Raw genomic sequence first — 17,003 nt, forward strand, 5'->3', positions numbered from 1 at the left:
AATTAGGTCCACATCTGTCACCAGGCCGAGAAGACATATAGCCGTTTCAAGTCGACAGGAGGAGTAGATGGAAAGTCCAGAACGAAGGATTTGATCCAACCAATTTCCTGGATGTGCTGCAGACTCTACTAGCAATTCTCGTAGATGTGAATTCTGCTGCGCTGAAATGATAACTGATAGGGCTTTATAACGAACGCAGTGACCTGTGGCTTGACGAAAGAGAATGAGGTCGAGAATGAGTTTGTTGAGTGCATAATCCAATGTCTTTTTGTCCTTCTCCAAAACCCAAGCACTTATGGGACGCGCTGAATGCCAAATCCGATTCATGAGACTCACTAAAAGAGGGTTAGTCTTATCCATCAACTCTTCCAGTTGGGATAGCATGGAGAAATGAAACTTCTTTGGTGGAGGTAGCAGGACACACGGAACTGATATGTTTGATGTATAGTTGTTCATTTTTATCTGCAGACCCCTGGGTGGTCTCATGATCCAACTTCGACGACCCAAAGTGGCGCTTGATTTCTTCAAACCAGTGTGTAGAATCGCTTGCCGAAAATAGGGGCTCTGGCGTCCAGCGATCACACTAGCTGATATGTTGTTCAAACTGGATTGGTAGGGACACAAATCCGGAGCTGTATCACGCAGTTGTTGTAGCAAAGCCCCAAATTCCATTTTAATACCTCCAACATTATCCTTTCCCTCCATAACACTATTCTTGACAAAGTCTTCTGGATCTATCGAACTAACAGGAAGTACGGTTTCCAGAAAGTAGCAGTACGAATCTTCCGGCCTTTCAGCATTACGACAATCGAAGACGAACTGTTCAGTGAAGATGTTCTTCATCGGCTTCTCGATCGGTTGATCGCTTCGGCGATTTACGTCTTGAACCAGAGGAAGGATTTCACGATGAGTGGGGAGTACAGTCTCGTTTTTTCGAAGAAGGGTTTTTAGCATAACCAGACATCCTTTGAGAACACCTTCCACGGTAGCCTCAACTAGACTTTCGTCAATATCGCTGTTCACGGAGACGTCTGGAGAGTCACCTTCTGAGGAATAGATCTGTGGAATGCGTTTGATCACTTCACGAGAAAGTGTTCCTATAGCTATTGGATGCTCTTGCTCCACAATTTCGGAGTAGATTCTCTGTCGAAAGCTATTTGTGGAGGGCGCAAGGCCGTAGGTACTGCGGACTCTCATTAGAGACAGTGGAAGTCCTCCTTCTGTATAGATTCTCTCCATTTCGCTCATTCGTCTCAATAGTAGACGCTTTGTCCTCTTCGCCGGAATGGGTGGGTAAGTGGTATGCGTCTGGAAGAGATAAATTTGTATCTTAGTAACTAATGGCCTTTTAAAGAGTTCTAAATTTAAAATGACCTACCTCAAGAGAAGTAGCAGTACTTCCCGGCTTTTCATTCTCCGTAAATGAATTCGACTTTTCTCGCTTCCGTTCAACATTTTCAAGTTTTTTAAGTCTGGCTCGAGCACCCTTTCGCTCCTCCTCCGTCTTCACAATGAACTCCCCGTCTTCGTCAACTGAGATGTCGGTATCAAAATCACTGGAAGAGTAGTTCAGCGGTCCTGAATAATCGTCACTATCAGTGCCTTCATCACCACTTTTCATCTCCTTTGAACCACTCATCTCGCTAACATGGTGCAAGGTACTCCCTGACTCGCTTTCAGAGCAACTGAATTTAATTGGTTGAAGCGTCTTTGCACCAGGTGTCTTTTGGAAGGCCTGACGACTGAAACGGGCACGAGGTTTTCGTGGCATAATCACATAGGCCTCCAAGTCGTCAATAACAGCCAAATCCAGTGGAAGCGTGAAGGACATACTCGAAGAGCCCGAGATAGAGAAGAAATCCGAGGAGAGACGCAGATTTTCTTCCTTCGTGGAACTAAAGGCTTTCTCTGACGCCATGGTGTTAAATTGACTATAGAAGCGTTGCCATGACAGAGTCACCTCGTTCCCACTCACTGACCAACGATGAATACCAACTGCCTCATTTCCAAACCACTCACAGCAAATGGAGACATGAAGAGAAGAGAGGAGGCTCAGTCGATGATGTATGCTGGGCCCGGGGATAGATTTGATGGATCTCCGCCCATAACCACGCATGCTGCGTCCTGAAACAAGAAAAAGTGGTGATAGCAAAAGTCAAACAACCAGTACTTACTTCCCTCTTCCACATTACGCGTCGGGATCCCGAAAGCATTGATGCTCCAGTCGCCTCCACGCAAGGCTGCCACAGTTTCATAGAATAGCTCATATGCGTCTCGCTCTCCACGCCAATTCTCTTCTAAATGTCGAATAGATCGAGCGAAGTGCTTCTTGCTAGACCCTCGCAACTGTTCCGTGGTTTTCTCATAAGTTGACTGTTCTTTCAAACACTGCAAGGTCACTCTAGGTGACAAGGTAGGCTCTAGCAACTTTGTTGCCTGAAATCGAGATCGTTTTGGTGATGGACAGGAGTCTAGACCTCTTCGTGCGATGTCATTGTCGTCGACTTGCATTACGTTATGCTGACCACTAACTGCTTGCGGCCGTCAAAATCGATATTTTGTTTGACCTGCCATAACGTGTTATTCATGTGGAGAAAAGTCCAAGGTTATTCGAATGGTGTTAAAAGTAAAATCCGCGAAGAATTCTGTGCTCAAATTGCGCTTTCACAGTTTATGTCGATCAAGAAATTGAATCGGTGTGAAAAGATAGCTCGAGCATCAAATTGGTGGGAACTTGAGAGAAAAACAATGAGTCCACTTTTTGCCACAAGGAAGGGTGATTGTTGTGGGCGCCTGCATCTACAGAAGGGCTTCATTCTCAAGTTTTAGTTATTATTATCTTCCCTCCTCTCTCATAAAGAAGAAAACCCTCTTAGGCATCCTCGAGTTGTGTTGGGCCGGATGGACAGATAGATTTCAAGTGCATCTGTTGCTTAACCTTCAACAAGTGATCAGTTGCGTCTGCAATCCACCACACCCACACAAAGTCTAACCACGGGGACATGAATCGGTGCGTGAAGTGCCCTAGTAGTCAGTGTCAGTGTGGGAGGAAATGCGATAGGATGGGGTAGTACAAGTTTTGTTCTGGGACAACCAATCCAATCCACTGAAACATAAAGGACAAAAAATCTCGCCACCAGACATTTACCAATCCATCTCCCTGTCTGTGTGTAAGCGTCAACGAATAATCCAAAAATCCACATCACGTTCTCGTAAGAATACCACAAAAAGTTGTGATACAAGTGGGCACCATAATCAAGGATAGATACTCCTCCTGATCTCGATACATCCACCTTTGACTGGCTCATCATCAGGCATAACTGGTTTTTTAATGTGAACTATTGTTTGGTGGTACGTTGATCTGCCACGCCCTGCATACCACATACCGCAACACATATGACGAAACACATCAAACATAAGACTCAACCGATAAAAATGAACAATCACGCACATTTTACAAGTCCCTAGAAGTTACAACAGATTATTACAACAAACAGCAGCGAAAAATTCACGGCATATTTGTGAATGAAAGAAGGAAAATCGATTCCACGACCTCCACTCCTGCTGCATAGCCGATTACGCTCCACTCGATGACTGATGTGTTGGCCACCAAAGAGGGGCTAAAACGGAAAGTTATGCCACGTACTTTACAAGACAAATTTGATGGGAAAATAAACTCCATGCAAAGTAAATGACAATACTCACTAGACCACACATCACCCTCACGAACAATTGTGCGCCTCTTCGCCTCCGAAGACGTACCACTACCATGGAGGTTCACTATTAGCTTATCGAAGGGCTGCCAGATTACCGACATGGGCGGATCGTGGTGGACAAGGACCATACCCACTGGATTCATCTCAACCATAACTCAATAAGAACTAAGAGGTAAAAAATCGCCATTGTACAAAATTACGCTTTATTTTAGGTCTACTAGGTGTGTATACAGGTAGTATAGGAAAGGAAAGAGATGATCGTCTTAGGAGAGAAAGGAGGGAGGGAGCTAAGAAAAGTGGCTAGACATTGGAAAAAGCTTGATTTTTGGACAGAGATATAGAAGTAGTAGCTACGATTCTCCGTTTGTAGTTGCCGTATCACCGTCTGGTCGAATAGGGTCATTGTGCTCACACTTCTGCGGGGACTTGGGCTCTCTATTCACAACCCGCAACGTCCGTTCCTCCACCATGGATAAAGACGCCGCTGAAAGGTAGGAAGAAAGACGTGTTAGGGGACCCTATTAGTGTCATCTTGTTAGCTTACTGAAGGAGCATAAGCTGCTATCGGTGGAGCTAATTTGAGTATCGGAGAGTAGTCAAAAGTTTTGAACACCCTTCAAGATCACCTGCCAGAAGACAATTTCACATTGAACAACTTGTTGTGTCGTGTTCACTTTTCACTAGCTATACCATTACACTGATTAGTTTTACGAAAAAGTTCAGAAATTTAACAGAACAGACGACTTCTGAGATTTCACACATGCCTTAGAAATGCGCGTGTGTCCAATCCCAACTTGTACCAGTCGGCACACAAACCTTCCAGCCCAGACAAAGTTACTCTAGACAACCGACACAAGACCAGCGTGTGCGTACATAAAACAGCGTGTACGGAGTAACGAAGAACCTTAGCAACTAAGGCGTACAACCCAAAGACGGGAAAGTCGACTCGTGTCTACGGATGACTTCAAACACAACACAGCGCGATGGGGTGCTCACCCACTTCCTTACCAGTAAAACGTTCAAACGCCACACACCTGACGTGTAAATGACAATTACAGACACGGCATTTCCGGTTCCACAGCCTTGATATCCAGTCAGCTCGTTGAACGCCAACTTAACCCTGTACGACTGAACAATTCATAATTATTTGGAATTTAACGAAATCGCATAGGAGATTACTCTTTCTGTCAGAACGGTGGGTTCATCTGCAACTTTGACAATTCAGCTCGCGTACGGCAAATATCAAGATACTTTCCCGAAGTAAAATATCCCAGTATGAATCAGTTATGTTGACAAATTTTTCTGCGACGAGGTTAGATCCTGCGATAAGTCCTCCTTGTAATCCATACTTTCCTTTCAATACCGTCGACAGTCACAGTAAACGGCAAAAAGAACCTATATTTCTAACATTCTTCCGCGAAATATACAGCTAAAAAACGCAAAGCCTTTTGTCCAGCTAGTTTGGCCACATGTGACAGATAGAGATTTCCAGTTTGTTGTCAAAAAAACTCTTGTTGACTACCCAAAAGAACGCACCTGCCCGTTAATAATGACGGTTTCTTCTTGAGAAAAAAAGGAAATCACAATAGAGCTAGCCACAACCATCAATCATTTAATAGCAAGAAGTCAAGTTACATCTAGCTGTATTAACGTAGCATGATAAATAAAGTCAACAGAAACAAAAGGAGGTAAGCCTCGGTAATCCTAACAAAAGCGGAGATTATGGAGTGGTCCTTAAACAAATGCATTTTTATGACGAAAGAAGCACTAACAGGACGAAATGTAATTACCAGTGCAACAATAAGCTACCAGGAAGTACTGACCAAAAATGCAAAAAGGTAAGACTAACCATTAGAAGTACAAACTTGGATGCTAAATAGGAGTAAATGGGTGGGATGCATTCACCGTCCCTGACCGCTACTCAGTTACTTTCAGCCCATCCCCTACTTTGGTCTTCCATCATCCTAGGTCTACCTGATACCGTGGTTTATCAAAACTAAAAAACGCACCTTTAGCAGCCTCAAAAGCCTCCGGATTTTCCATTTGATGTCGCTGCACTAATGCGGCTACAATGGAGGGATCGACAGACCGATACAACTGCCGCATCTCTGCATCCGGCAAGGTCGGCGCCACAAACTCCACCCTTTGACCCTCCTCTGACGGCTCCGGTCGATGCGTCTTTCGATTCACTGAGTATCGTTTTCCTGATCTGGGTGCCTGCAGGGGTAACTGGGACTGTGACTGTTGGGGCGAAGGTTGCGACTTTGGCACTACCACCGTCGATGCTACTCGACCCCAATTCCGAGTAGTGTTGAAATTATGGAAACCACGCCTAGCGTCACCTTCAGCGTTAAAAAATCTACGACTAACTCCACGACCCCTACTGCCTCGACGCTTCCTGAACTCTTCCACCACTACCACTTCCTTCTGTCCTTCGTGAGGGGTAAAGCCACGAGCCCTACGACCTCGTTGAATGATTGGATGGCCCTTCTTCGGTGCATCTTCTAAGCTTCCAGCGTCTACATGTAGAGTAGAGGCGTGACCGTCCGTCTTCGAGCGTTGGTGCAGATTTTCTTCGCGTTTTGGGTCATGGAAACGACTACCCCCTCTCCGATTTCGATTCCGATAATTGTCACGCTCTTCCAATGCGGGAAAGTCTTTTGTGGTGAAGGCGGCAACATCATTGTGCGAATTAGCGAACCCCACTCCCCTTCCCCGTGCCTGACTCCGTTTCCAGGAGCCGCCAACAACGTGGCGCGATGTGACCTCCTGAGTGGGGTCAAGACCGTACTTACGAATGTCATAGCCATAGCGACGGATTATCTCCTCAGTGGTGCGCGGACACTGCTGCTGCTCTATGTAAAGATCGTGACCCCACCGCTTCGCCAGTATGCCCGAACGACGGGTTGAGGCTGTCTCCGATGCTGGAGTCACTTTCACTTCGCCAACATCATCACCGGATTCATCGCGAGCATCATGGAGGTAGAAGGCCCCCTCGCGCGGCACGTAAGTGGGATCTCGTCGATTCACTGGGCTGTCAGAGTTCTTCTTCTTTTCCTTTTCCTCATGGGTACTCATGGTGTCATCTAGACCTCTCGTGGAATCCAGCACCTCTCTCTCACTGGAGGTTTGAGAAGCCCTATCGTCTGTGTAGTAATCTTCTTCCTCGTCTTCGCCTTCGTTTCCATCCCCGTTCTCGCCTTCGACTTCACTTTCGTCTTCATCTTCCGAATCACCACCATCACGTCGTCGCAAACGCATCGCAAGATCATCATCATCTGAAGACTCGGTGTCTGGCTGATTTACTTCCTCCTCGCCATCATCCTCCGAGAAGACGGTTTCCCCCGTCTCGTTAAGCACAGACTTTTCGTGCTGCAGCGAAGTGACAGAGAGAAGAGGAGTAGCGGAGTTTTCAGTAACCCCTGAATCCACCTTGTCTGTGCCCTTTGAACCCATCCGGTTGTCGCAGAAGGACGCCTCACCAGTCTCCTCACAACGTGTCGTCTGCTCAACCACCTGTCCACTACTGGCCTGCCTTTCAGACGAGGTGTCTGATTTTTGCGTCTCCTTAGCTGGTGGAGGCGCACTACTTGGAATCGATGATGCTTCAAGACAGCTATGTTGGTCGTCGGCTGATTTTTCAGTTGTACGTTTTTTCTTCATTCCAAAAGCTAGACGGAAATACACACAAGGACACATACAGATCTGCGCCGAATACCGACAGCTTGAATGGAACTTTCTTGCAAACATGAAAGTCAAGTTGTTTGCATGTAATTTTAAAAGGCCTTAAATTTTACAAAAAAAATTCAGCAAACATTTAAAGCCGGTGCAATTAACAAACCTATTCCAATGCAAAAGCATGAGAAAAAAGGACGCTCAAAGGCAGCAATATTCAAAAATGTCTCGTCAAACAGATATATTATTTAAACTTTTAGAAATGATAAATCAGAACTATCGGTAAATGCCGCTAGGCAATCGACGTCTCCAACAAAAGTTGTGCCCATATATTAGAAAGACTGTGAGGTACGAACAACCGTCTAGCTTTAAACAGTCCTATATTATTAAACGAGACTTTAAACTGCAAATCAGACGCTAAAGCTCATCATGATTTTAACACGTACCTCACTCGCGGCTCCGTTGCGATTACGTATAAAATCACCTACTGCATCGAAACCGATGTGACGCGGCGGTACAGTGCTTGGGTTAGCCATTCTATGCCCATTTACTATAGCTTCCTCAAGACCTATGTGCTTGTGCTTTCTTCAGGAATAAAATAGTCTCAATACTCTATCCCTTAGATACAATACGACTAACTTTGCCGGTGATTCATGAAAAAGGTACACCGAAATGGATCAGCCGGTCACTGAGGAGAAGGACGCTCTTCCTGAACAGTAGAATCTGCAGAGATTTACAATAAAAGTAGGGAAACTACACCTTCTTAAGGTCACGATATTGTAGCAATTAAGAGTAGTGCACTTAGATTTGGACCACAAAACGGTAGATCACGGATTTGTCCTTAATTTTGTAGCTGACAAGTGGCACTGTCTAACAGAAACCAGTAAAATACACGGGTCCAAAAAGGCATTAATAAGGATAAATAAGTCTTTGAATCCAGTGTTTAAAATGAAAGCGACATGAGGCAAAAAAAGTGGCCCCAAATTTACCGCAAGCTTCTTCAAAAATGTTGACGGAAAAAATGGTTAAACAATTTATGGATCAAAAAGCTATTCATACACAGAGGTGACTACACACAAGTTTACTAAAAATGAAGATTTGTTCACCAACGTTTATTAAAACATTTTGCAAAAAAGCACAAGCAATATAAATAACTATGTACGAAAATAGTAGTTGAACACAAAACACACGTTTGACACTCATGAGGGACAGCATATAAGGCACTTCTAGTAAAATAATAAGAGAATGCGATACTAGGCTTAAATATGACATAGCTATCTGTACGAAATGGCCGGAGTCTACCTGAAAGTCAAACCCCTGCAAGAGACACCAAATAAGGTTAACCAATCAAACTCGTTGCAATTGTTTTCACAATCTTACAGCCTTGATTAATTAAAATCAACGGATTTACTGAGCACAAAATACCCACAAAAGTACCAATAAATTACTATGGGATACGCCATTTACAAATATAGTTCATGCTAACTTTATTGGCGATGTACACACAGATCTTTCATCTAGAGGACTAACGATACTTCTGTCTGTTTTGTTTTAATGAAGGCGCTGTTGCACCAGAGATGTAGGTCCAAACATGATTAAGTTTTGGAATGCTTATTGGGAATTTCCCAACCAGTAAACTTAAGGCTAAATAGTCATAAATCATCAAATACTTTTCTGCTCCGGATCTTTTTACTTTTTGGGGCTTTCTTCTGCCTCGTTCCCTGCGAGATGTAGTGAGACCTGAAACTAATTGAGAAAGAAATTCAAGGAGATTATGGCAGATTTGTACTGTAGAAAAGTGCCCTCTATTAGCAATTGCAATTGTCGGCTGATTGCTCCCTATTTCTGAATGTCACTTATTATGAAGTCAAATTTTTACACAGCAGCATTTAAGAGTCCTGATGCTGATCCACTTGGAGTTCTTATGTATAGCCTGAAGTTGGAGAATATAAAAGTAGACACCTTTAACGCCATGTCAATGAACTGCCAATGCTTCGGCCATTTACAAGGGGTCTAATCATCCTGTGGCGTTGCAATTTTGGTAATTAGTCAGTGAGACTAAAGATATTCTTTACTTGAGCCGGGTTCGCTCACCGTCTAATCTTTGAAGTTATGATACAAAGTGTCAATAGAGAATAAGGGTTAACTAACACCTTACGAAAGGACTGGGACTAAGAGCCGCATGCCTCAGAGAAAGAATATTTAGTGAATGCGAATTCTACTTTAACAAAGACTATATCTAGATTTAGGTGTATGTTGAGTAGCATAACTTAAAATAAGTCTACTATGTAAGATTTCAACAATAATTTTACCCATTTTCAGTAGTAGCTCTTAGTCTTGCAGAATTCAATAATTGAGCAGGAAGCATTAGCTTTGTATGAGGAATACCAGCATTCTTATGTGTAATACGATAATTGTTTAACTCTCAGTTTTAGTGGAGATCCACTTTTGACTTGGTCATTGTAGTAGCTGGCCTTCTCGCCTTGCCGGAAAGTCTCGGACTGTTACACTGGTGGCAGCGAAAAGCGAATTTATCTTAGAGGACATCTAACCTATTTTTACTGCTAGATAATAAATCCCAGCGGGGCGGAGGAAGTGCATATTCTGCAGATGGGAGAATGTGATGACCTCAAACAGCAGGGCTGAAGTCGACGTCTACCTTCGGCATCTACCCCAGTTCCATGTTCAGCAGGGAAGCCATTAACAACTGAAGCAACACTGTCTGTGAACCATGCGGTGGCTTCGTCATAGTCTTCTACCGTATCCGCATATAGCTGTTGATAAAGTGAACTTGCGATACCTCTTCCATTTCCCTACTAGCTGGATAGAGTCTGGATAGATATGACCGGGCAGATGAGAAGTGGGAACAACGTGGCAAGGAGGAACAGATGCGAAACCCTCCCCCTAATGAACCTGTGTTAAATCTCGTCCTTCCTTACACTAATCTGCTTTTGTGTCAGTGTTCCTACATCTATCTATGGGCACACATGATGGCCAGCACAACCCTCTGTTCCTGAATCCATTCCTCAAACCGGACGAAATTCCATTGCCAGTTGAATTGTCAATAGGGATCGGTGACGTTGCTGTCAAGTATCACCTCGGATGCATAGAAATTCGATGGTCGCACCGACTACGTTGTAACGGCTGACGCGGGAGGTTGACCAGATTTAGCGCCGGAGACGACACTCAAAATAGGAGAGAGGCTATGTAATACGTTGATTGGTTATTTAGCGGTCGGTCCTAGTAAAGGGCTACTTTGTGTCTTGGCCGTGGTGCCTCGCCGGGCGGGCAGGTCCCCAAACCATGCTGGTAGCTTAAATATCTTTTGTGCGTCGAGTGTATATACTCTGCCTGGGTATTAGATCATCTATCGTCTTCGGGGAGGTTTCGGGACGCTGAACATAAACGGCATTACTTGCCGATGTTAAACAAGGGCCTCTAGTATTCAACTGAGGCATTTTATTTAAAAATGCAATCAACGGGTTAACATAACAGTAGAGTAGCTCTAAAGATTTTTGTCAAATTCTTTAAACCTTCATGACTCATCATACATAAATTGCATAATTGGAAATCTGTAAAAAATAAGTTCTGTCATAGCAATTCAATATCAGGCTTCTGGACGTAGGGATAAAAATAAAAGGCAGGATATCTATAGGACAAAGATGTAAAATTTCTAGCAGTGCAAAATGGGATTCCTGACATTTAATAAACATTTAAATAAAAGCAGTTGTGTTATACACATCTCATCATACAAAGATGCACAAAAACCTTTTAGTTGCCAAAAACTCTTGCATTTTTCTCACCTAAGTAATAGGGTTCTTCTTTGTTTAAATTTGCAGCCCTATGATTACAACTAATTAAAACTCTTTTAATGAATGTCTGTAGCCAATACGATAATGAATCGCTTCACCCAATGGCAATGACGTTTTGAGGTTATTACTAACCAATCAAGAAGGAGATTAATGTTGATTCGTGTTTTTTAGCCGATAATAAAGCAGTTCGTGGGGTCGGTTTTATTCAGTAGAGGACTTTGCTTTCATAATTCGGGTAAAGGTCTATTTCACTGAAGTGGAGATGTTTTATTAACTTTACTATTTGTCCTAACATGTCGGTACTTTCACACAAATTTTTGGAGTCATGCAGGGTTTGTGTACACTTTTAAAATTAAAACGAGTGATTTTATCGGGCTTACCTTGATATCTGTGAAGATCTGCCATTGTTTTTTATTGTTTACCCATTTATTTGCTATTATAACTTGTCTAAGTAGCATAGTACTGCCAGGCTTTACCGACGTCGTACTTGACGTGTATTTGAAGTCGATTTCCTTACAAGATACGTTTCAGTCATCATACATTTCTAATGTATTTTTGAACACTTGGGTTACTGTTTCTTCGAGATAAGAGTATGCGCTCGTTTGACAAAATAACTGCTCCCTGACTTACACTCATTCGCCAGTTTTTGCTACTACCTTTACAGTACCTCAAATGGATTGTGGGGACGAGGTCGTGGACATGCGGAAACGGAGTCTCTTTCATCCCACATCCGAATTGATGGCGAATAAACGGATCAAAAGTTCCCCCTTTAGTCCAGGTGATCATGCTGATGGGGAATACATGGAAAGACAGCAAATGGATAGCAAACCGAGTTCGTCGCTGGGAGAGCCCATCAGTGCCGAAACAGAATTTTCAGAAGCCGATGAGAACGATGACTTCGCTGCTTGTGAAGACGATGGCACAGACAGAAATCAGTATCTCGCCGCCGCACCAAATCCCATGGATCAGGCTTTGCGCGAACTCATTCGGAAGTACGTTCGTGCTGATTACGTCATCCACTGCCTTGAACTCGCTGGGTTCGATTCCGCGGTGGTTTTTGCATGTCTAAATAGTGAGACTAACATTCGACAACTGGAGACCTTTGTCGGAGCCACCTGTGCTTTGATAAATTCGCAGAAAATTCGTCAATACTTTCTCGGTCCTGTTTACGCCCGACACCCGACCAATTTCAAGCTTCCTGCCGGTGTTGTTTGTGGTCTTCAATTAGCGGTGGAAGAACTGAAACGAACAGGGACCTTCACGACTTCACCCGCTGTTCCATTCAGTACGATATCAGACGCCGCTACCCAAACCGAAGTGTCTAGTCTTGGGCCGTCTTCATTAACCTCGTCTTCCGAAGGCAGTCCTCCAGATCCTGCATTCGCTAACGCCTCCGATTCCTCCCTTATTCCACCTCCCGCCCACATTTCCACAGAAAACCTCTCTTTCCATCTACCACCCCCTTCGCTTTCCACCGTCGAAAGTGACTGTAAAAGGCTGTTCGACTGCATGGGGGGAAGGTTCTCTCTTCCTTCACAATCCCAATCACATTCTCCGCATTCTAGAAGCTCTTCTTCCACTTCCGTTGATAATATCGACGTGGAAAGGCTGATACATCATTCCTCGGCCAGCGCTTGCCGTCTAGCCGCGCGACAGTTCGTCAACGCGAACCTTGTTCGCGGCCAGCATTTCGATATGGAGATGGAGGTGTCTGGAGGAGGTGAAAATGGTCAGAAAAGGGTGACAGGAATCTTCTATTGCCATCTTTGTCGGGAGAAACGCGAAAGAACGTGTGCTGTGCGGTTCTCTGTTGCGAGAAATCGCTACCCTGTGATGAGTAATGTGTTATCCCACCTCAAAACCCACTTTCAGTATCAATCCAGTGCAAATGCGGCGGCAGCTGCTGCGCCAGCTGCAGCTCCTGCCGTTGGGACGAAAAAAATTGTCCCTCCACCACCCCCTTCCGTTTCCCCGTCAGCTTTGATTGACTCCTCAGCCCCCACTGTGGCATCCACGGAGTCGCCCTTCCTTTCTCCCAATTCCTTTTGTAATCTCGTCTCCCGTGTGGTTCAATTCGCGGCATCGGCCAATCCTCTGCCAGCAACGGAGATGCGCCTACCCTCACAGGTGCCTCTGGGCCATTCTCCGTCATTGCCTTCTAAGCTGAGCTCTGTAAACTGAACTGCGTGCTTGAGTCTCTTTCCCTGTAGCTTCTATGTGTCTGTGATGATGGTGATGATGATGATGATGATTTTGATGTGGGAATCCTACCCTCGTATTTGTACTTATGCTGCACTTCTCTCAACTTCCCTACCCTCTGTATTGTCGTTTTGATGTCTGTCTTCTTTATGTATATAAAGCAGAATGCTATGCATTATATTTTTTTTTCCTTCCCTGAGGCTGCCTGGCTCCTATTTGGTGGGTCTTAGGTCTCGTGACGTTTCCACTCCTGTCTTGTGTCATTATCGTTTATCGCGCCTGAAATGCGTTGAGTTTGAGGTTAGTTTCGCCTGCTAATTTGTAACTGCCAATCATTCATTTGATCTTACCTCCTGCCCCGGACGAACTCAATCTTGCCTCGGGCGTGGTTTCTTGACGACTCCGTTCCTTTTAGAAAACGCCTTATGCATTTTCGGTTATTTCACCTTCAAAGGTCTGTTAGCAGTTCTGTCAATCATGCCTTCTTTCTTACTTGACCTAGGTTGGTGTTATTTAGACTTCCAATAGTCACCACATTGACGAGTACTAGTTTGAATGAGCTCATTTCCAAAATTTGCATCAATTTCATTTATTTACCCTCTCAGTGATTAAGTATCATTAACATGCGAGTTGATTACGAGTTGATTGACGTTTATTGCAGTTTGACAGCCATTTTAATAAGAATTTAAAAAGTTGCTTGAGCCAGTAGATGGTCTCTCTCAACTGCAGTCCTTTTGGAATTCAATTACGCCTGATTTACGTCTAATTCACTTTAATGACAAGATGGCAGGCCTTCGTTGGATTGAGGATCGCCTCATTTATTAAACCTCACCAAAATGACGCCCTGCAGTGGCAAGTCTGTTTTTTATCACGAGGACTTCATCTTTTGAAATACGCATTTACAAAAATGCATATCCCAGTGACGGAAGGGTAGTCTAGGCTCCTCTCTGCAAACGAGGAATTTTCCACCAACATAAGTCTTCCGTCACAATTTTTTTGCAGAATAAAAATAACTTAAATAGAAATAATTTAAATCCGGACAAATGCATTAAAATAATGACCCGGTCCCTGTTGGGGTGTTTAAAGACCAGACGGCGATCAGATAAGTGCATTAACAACTGATTAAGCCACGTTGATTAGTCATTCCGATGAGTCATCCACATCTCGTGTCCAATCAATGCTTACCGAGGGTAAGTTCATAGAAAATCAATAAACAAGTGTGCGGTTGTAGGTCGTCATCTGCGCGAGGTCCAATCACCACCGGGAAAATCTACGCAGGCAATTTAATCAATAACTGTGATTCAACGGTTATTTTGGTGATGAGCGAGAGGAGTAGGCATCGGTGGAACTATAATTTACGAATTCCCCACCCTCTTCCGTGTGGCAGCACAATCTTACAGCTATAATAATTGTAAATACTTAAGTCATGTGTCGTTTTATCCCGATATTGAGCAATGCATTACTGTAGCTGAAGCAAAAAGGAATTGAAATACCTTAAGGAGGTGGACTATAATTGCTTAATCTTTTGCCATCACCTGTCGACTTGGAACTGGCAAGTCTTCCCTACTCAAAGGTCAATAACAATCAATAAAAGAGCCATCTGACTTTGAAATTGGATGTGTTCAATGTTTATTTTCACTTTTTCTTCCGTGAAAATAAGTTATTAATGCATGCATACGTATAAATTAATGCCAGATGTGCAAATAACATCTGTTTATAGAAATGGAAAAAAAGGAAAACAATATTTGAAGAAGCTGTTGTATGCACCATTGCTGAGCGAACCAGGAAGGGTTCCAGTTAGGTTGATGGTTGTAAATCATGCTATGGGTGGATCAGAAATGCTGAAGTACTACGACTCCACAATAGTTTCCTTAAATACCTCACCATGACGTCAGCATCATCATCAGCTTTTTGAGCTGTAAACTCTGTATCTCGGAATGTATAAAAGTGTCAGTGGTGACGATTTTATTCCATTGATTTAGAAAGTTAGGGAGTGAAAGGCGATATGGTTTCAGATGTTTGAAAGAGGGGTTTAGGGCCTTAGACACTAGTGGTGGGACTTACAGCCGCCATTTTGATAAAAAAAAATCATGAATGCGTGGATTTAGGAGGTTCCAAACCTAAGAACTGTATATTTTTTCGTGGTTTTTTGAAGTCAGGTGGTACACAAACTAATTGGAGCTTTCTCACAATCGTCATTGGCAGCCAAGCTGCCATAAAGAGACATAAAGATGGTAGATAGCAGTGGCAGGAGTGCGAATACATTGGCACTGTGAAATAGTTGACTGATGTTGCGCGTGATTTAAAGTTCATCCTCAGACAAGATGTGAGCCATTATTGCAAAGTTGTAAATCCATCAGCTGAGGATTGCATATAGGATCTAACACAGTGTCGTCATCTACAGTTGCAGTGTTTGTACCACTGCACCACTGTCAGTGGCTTAGGCATCCATTTGACAGGTCCACTTTGCCGTACTGGGCAAGTCCAACACCCGTGATCAGGTGTCCTGAAGTCTCCGATTGTGCAAAATTGCTCAGTCGTTTTCCACCTCCATTCAGTCAATCACTCGTCCACAAATTCTTCCATTCAACCGTTCAGTTATTTGTTTAATCACTCATTTGTTCATCCAGCCACTCCCCTCATCCATTCATTCATTCTTTTGTTAGTTCAGCGAATTTACGTGAACACAAAACGCTTTTTCTATAAATATATGCAGGATTTATGGTGTTTTATCAATACAATCCAAATACATGAAATATTGGAATTGACAGTGCTTTATGAAGTGGATAATAAAACTGTAAGCCAGATGGAGGATTGGGCTACCTTATAAAAAGTCCATTTTGGAATTATAAATTGAACAATTAAATAGAAGCATGTTGTAGTTAATGTGCAACGGAGGAGTTAATTAAGTAACTAAGACAAACAAATAAAGGCCCCCTAAAGCAGGGGCATTGGCATTCCCTAAGTGGATCTATGGTCAGTGATTTCTTCTCGTGCGTCCGGCCATCCATCGCTGACCTCTTTATCCATCCTTTACCCATTCACCCATCCATAAATCCATCCCAAATCCACCCATCCTGTACCCATTTACCCATCCTTTGTCCTTCCACCCATTTTATCATCCATCTATTCATTCATTCATTTATTAATCCATCCTTTCTACATCAATTCATTCATTTATTCATTCGATCATCCTGGCACCCATTCATTTAATTAATCATTCATCCATCCATCAGGGTGAATATTTGTGAAAGCCCGGCGATGAAGGATGAAGGATGAATATATATAGAGAGAGAGAGGGAGAGCGGAAGAGAGGTTTATTCCACACCGAACATGTAGGCAAATGCAAATGACTTTGCATGCCAACCACACACGCACAACTTCTGTCCTCTTACCCCGACAAGTGTCAAAACAACGCTTTTTCTTCCTCCTCTGTAATGCAATTTGTGTATGGATTGCAAAATCAACTTTACCTCTGGGTAAACATCTCCTGCATTAGAATGCAAAGGCAGCCGTCTTTTTAGACGGAAGTAGTCAAATGACAATTTTTGGGAGGGCCATTTGATGATGCTGTCTTTTACTCTTCCTCCTCCTCCTCCTC

The 17,003-nt window shown here is 43.5% G+C and overlaps 3 protein-coding genes across 3 annotated transcripts in view; 1 reads left to right on the forward strand and 2 right to left on the reverse strand. All coding sequences in view use genetic code 11, as the record gives it.

Moving 5' to 3' along the window:
- EGR_04355 (hypothetical protein) overlaps positions 1-2,511 on the reverse strand; it is a gene marked incomplete at both ends in the record, with an annotated part of 4,459 nt that extends 1,948 nt beyond the window's left edge. Inside the window, 3 exons of the mRNA XM_024493604.1 lie at positions 22-1,308; positions 1,379-2,124; positions 2,175-2,511. Of these exons, the coding sequence (XP_024351925.1) occupies positions 22-1,308; positions 1,379-2,124; positions 2,175-2,511 (2,370 nt within the window). The remainder of the gene's footprint in view (positions 1-21; positions 1,309-1,378; positions 2,125-2,174) is intronic.
- Positions 2,512-4,066: 1,555 nt separating this feature from the next.
- EGR_04356 (Protein CASC3) lies at positions 4,067-7,927 on the reverse strand (the record flags this gene model as incomplete). Its single annotated transcript, XM_024493605.1, has 3 exons — positions 4,067-4,200; positions 5,726-7,421; positions 7,838-7,927. The coding sequence occupies 3 exons, from the start codon at positions 7,925-7,927 to the stop codon at positions 4,067-4,069; spliced, it is 1,920 nt and encodes a 639-aa protein (XP_024351926.1).
- Positions 7,928-11,875: 3,948 nt separating this feature from the next.
- EGR_04357 (hypothetical protein) lies at positions 11,876-13,384 on the forward strand (the record flags this gene model as incomplete). Its single annotated transcript, XM_024493606.1, has 1 exon — positions 11,876-13,384. One exon carries the CDS (start codon positions 11,876-11,878, stop codon positions 13,382-13,384), a length of 1,509 nt encoding a protein of 502 aa, XP_024351927.1.
- Positions 13,385-17,003: the final 3,619 nt, after the last annotated feature.

Source organism: Echinococcus granulosus, assembly GCF_000524195.1.
Source record: "Echinococcus granulosus chromosome Unknown EG_S00027, whole genome shotgun sequence".
NCBI lineage: Eukaryota > Metazoa > Platyhelminthes > Cestoda > Cyclophyllidea > Taeniidae > Echinococcus > Echinococcus granulosus.